The sequence below is a fragment of the Microcebus murinus genome, chromosome 1 (genome assembly GCF_040939455.1).
Source record: "Microcebus murinus isolate Inina chromosome 1, M.murinus_Inina_mat1.0, whole genome shotgun sequence".
NCBI classification, from domain to species: Eukaryota; Metazoa; Chordata; class Mammalia; order Primates; family Cheirogaleidae; genus Microcebus; species Microcebus murinus.
The window spans coordinates 51,664,435-51,668,833 of NC_134104.1; the positions used below are offsets into that span (position 1 = coordinate 51,664,435).

At 38.7% G+C, this 4,399-nt stretch overlaps 1 protein-coding gene across 1 annotated transcript; it reads left to right on the forward strand.

Annotated features, from left to right (window-relative positions):
• The first annotated feature begins 295 nt into the window (after positions 1-295).
• Positions 296-1,585, forward strand: CCDC54 (coiled-coil domain containing 54). The gene has a single exon (XM_012777180.2). It carries the CDS (start codon positions 566-568, stop codon positions 1,520-1,522), a length of 957 nt encoding a protein of 318 aa, XP_012632634.1. The 5' UTR covers positions 296-565; the 3' UTR covers positions 1,523-1,585.
• Positions 1,586-4,399: the final 2,814 nt, after the last annotated feature.

Sequence of the window (4,399 nt, forward strand, 5' to 3'; positions counted from 1 at the left end):
CTCTAGCCTGCGCAACAAAGCAAGACTCTGTCTCAAAAAAAAAAAAAAAAAGAATTACTTTTTATAAAAAAAAGTCATTTATGTTAACATATGATGGGTTTTTATTAAATAAATTAGTAAGTAAATATCTTAAGATTTTCTTAGTTTTAATTTCTAATATGGAATATTAATAGGTCTACTCCACATAAACAGAAGTTCTTTGGTCCTCAATTTTTACAAGTGAAAAAGAGCCTTATGACTAAAACTCTGGAGAACTGCTGCCCTATGGTTACATGTGTTCTAAGCCAGTAGTCATTGTGACATCAGCACAGAGCCAATGACTGCCTTCAGGATTTCATGCGGTTGGCCATTGTTGCAGGGCTCTCTAGTTGGGCTGCCCTGTAGGAAGCGAACCACCTAAGAGTGCCTACTGTTGCTGTTGATGTTCTTCACAGGGCATTCTATGATGTTATCAGGAAAGACATCCAGCAAACAGTAAGAGAAAGACCATTTCATTTTGACATTATTTCTTCCTGTGATTCTAGTTATGTTTTCCAACACCCTGCCTCTTGTTTCACCATAAAAGATGTACAAACTTCACACCAAAAGGGTAAAAGCTGCTGCTGGGCAGATGTGGACTTCAAATCTCTCCAAGATCAGACACTCTCTTAAAAATGTTTACCACAAATGTAAGATTTGGCACCCACATCCATCCTATGACTGTGATCAAGATGACATTAGTTCCAATGAAGAAATGAATCTTACAATAATGCTTCAAGATGTTAGAGCTGCCCAAATTAAACTCCTCAGCCGAATGACTGACGTTGCGGGTGCAACATCAAAAATCCAGGAAAAAATTGACCGTTATCAGAAGCAGATGGAAGTAGTGGAAACCAGAATTAATGTTAAGGAAGACAAACAATCCACAGCAACTAAAGATATCCTCTCCATAAAAGAAGACATTGAGGCTTTGACAAAGAAGGTAACAGAACTGGAAAACCGGAATTCTTGCTCCAACATACATTGTTTAGAAGTTATAGACAGGGAAAAGGGTAAAGAAATCATAGAATTGCTTCACAAATTCATACAACCAGAAACTCTAAAGAACACATCAGACTCTGAAATTCCTTCATCAGGACCAGAGAAAGTGTCCAGTTATCCAAAGCAGACTGATCATCTTGGGGAAAAAACAATTTCTCCCCAAAGTCAAACTCTAGAGCAAAATAACCATCAAAATGTATCCAGAAGGTTTAAAAAGGCAAAGTCAAATATTTACATTTACCCAGACTTTGGTACATGGATCAAGCTAACTTTCGTTCATGGAGGGAAGTGGACCTTTTTCCTCAGTGCCACCAACTTAGAAGAATTCATCCAGTGGCTTCTTTCAAGGCCACCCATTCTTACTGAGGAGCCACAGTCCATAACCCAGAAACCTTGCCCATTCACTGGACCTATTGTAAGCTTGACCACAATCTGTCTTTCTGTTTTCAACTACATTTACTGCCTTTTTGGTTTCTCGAAAGAAGAGATAACTCGACTCTAGAGTTATTTTCTCCTTTGCTTGGTATGAAATAAATGTAACCTGGTTGTTCCAAGCATTCACACATCTCTGTGGTGGCTGTGAACTCCTTGGTAGTTTGCTAACTGTGGGCCCACTAGCTGCAAAGTTTCTACACATCTACAGTAAGTGAAGGCATGTGATATCATTGGAGTATTGTGGTCCATTTTCTGTCAACATTCTTCTCTTCTCAAAGGCAATTCATGAGGACTCATTCTGGGTCCATTTTCGCAGATGATTTAAAGCAAAGAATGAAGGGGTCAAGGGAAATGTGAAACACATTTGGTGGCCTCCAGGTCAGTTTTCTAGACACGTTTATCCTAGTGGTCTTTGTAGATAAGGTTTGTGATACCAGAAACATACTTCACTGACAAAATTTTAAACAGCATAGAATGAAAAAGACACCCACTATAAAAGCTACTAAAGTTAGCATTCAAAAATGAAAAGGACTAAAAGAACAAGTTATTGTAAAGAAAACATTAATTCCAAAATATAAGCTTTTTCTTTCAACTTCAGATTCATTTCTATCAAACAATTAGATAAGACAGAAAAAGACTGAAGATGGTACCGGGTAATTTGTACATTTTCATGTAAAAATGAGACAAATACTATGTCCCTTAGGTTTGATACAGAAGAAAAAAGAAAAACTATTTGTGAACTAATTTAAATCTCAGCACTATAAAACCATAAACTCTTATATGACAAGGTTGTTGTTTTTTTGTATAAACCATATATCCAGGGTAAGCTTCATTTTTAGACAAAATATGTGGTTGTCATTGTACTGTAACTTCTCTAAACATCCTACAGATTACCTGCAAGATAATATTTTCTGCACCACTTAAGGAATGCAATCTACCAACAGTCATTCCTTTGGGGTCATATGCTATTAAACTACAAATATTCTTGGTAAATTTACTACTTTTAATTATTCTCGGTTAATAATGTGAAAGGGAGGGTGGGAGTGAGGACTCACACCTGTAATCCTAGCACTTAGGGAGACCAAGGTGGGAGGACTGCTTGAGGCCAGGAGTTCGAGACCAGCCTGAGCAACAGTAAGATCCCATCTCTAAAAATATTAGAAGAATTAGCCAGGTGTGGTGATGACTGCCTAGCTACTTGGGAGGCTGAGGCAGAAGGATTGTTTGAGCCTAGGAGTTTGAGGTTGCAGTGAGCTACGATAACATCACTGCACTCTAGCCAGGGTGATAGAGTGAGATCATGTCTCAAAAAAAATAAAATATAATATAAATAATAAATAAATAAAAATAAAAAATAATAATTTGAAAGGGGGAGCTTTGGCAGCTAGCTAAGAACAACCCAGTTTCAAAGAGGAAAAATGATATAAGGTGGGTATAGTGAAAACTAAGAAGTGTGACCATAAGACACAATTTTGTCTGGTGCCAATCTGGGAGTAATTACACATCACAATTTTTTTCATTACAAATATATTTTATTTGATCCTTCTTTACAGTAATATGTATACTCTACCTTTTGAAATGTCAATATGTGAAATACCTAATAAAAGGAAGGGTATATATTAAATGAGATTTGTTTAAAAATGAAATAACTGTGCTTACAATATAAAGTATTGTTCTGGCAAAGGCACTAGCAATCTCTATGTGTTTATTCACCACCAGAGACATTCGTAAGGAACAGCCAGAGCTCTAGGTCTGCACACTGGGTGTGATCCTCACATCAGGAGAGTCATTAGGGGAGGCCATGACGTAGGCAAATAACGTCACAAATGGCTTCCGGAAGAGAAAAAAGAAACTCGCCAGTATACACCTGGGTCACCTGACCTTCTATATTAGTGTCTGCTTTCATTTTCTCCCCGTCAAATACCCCCTTAGACAGCACTTAATGTTCCTAGAGAGGCAAATATAATAATTTAGGGAAAGAGCACAGGCTTAGGGATCTGAAGAACTAAGCTCTGAACATAAGTTCTAAATCCTACACTTACAAGTTCTGTTATTTCACAGCAACTAGGTTTGTTTTCTTGGCAGTAGAAAGGGAATCATTGGCCTGGCACAGTGGCTCACAATATAGCACTTTGGGTGGCTGAGGTGGGAGGATTGCTTGAGGCCAGGAGTTGGAGACCAACCTGAGCAACAGCGAGACCCCCATCTCTACAGAAAAAAGAAAAATTTAAGCCAGGTATGGTGGCATGCACCTTGTAGTCCCAGCTCCTAGGGAGGCTGAGGCAGGAGGATCCCTGGAGCCCAGGAGTTCGAGTTGCAGGGAGCTGTGATGATGCCACTGCACTCTAGCCCAGGCGACAGAGCAAGACCCTGTCTCAAAAAAAAAAAGCAATCATTATATCAATTTAGTAAATATTTTCTCAGTGTTCACTAATAGCAAGGGATTGTGGAGAATAAACAAAAAAGCAGGAGACAGTCCTTGCACTGTAAACAATAACATTGAATGGGATAAATATATACACTGATAATTCACATGCATGATGGATGTGGATGGGCAGCAAAGAGCAATATCAGAGATCTCTAGGACCAGAGAAAAAAGAGGGGAGACGAACCCTGGAGTAAGGAGATAGGGTAGGGAGGAGGTGGGGAAGGCAATGTAGCAGGCAGAAGGAAAAACAAACAAGAGCACAGGAGTGGAGACTGGCAGGGAACACGGTACATAAAAGCCACCTTGCATTATTATATAATTGTAAAGTACTGACAGGCCATTTTTTCAGCCCTTTATGGATCTCATTCTTCTTTTCAGGGATTCCCACCATGTTCATTTTAACCCTACATAAAAATGTTAGAAGGGGAGAAAATGACTCTACATGATTTTCTCAGAATCTCAAACTTTCCCTAGAGATGATTCTGTTCATCCTGTTAATGAATTAAGTTCCCTGTG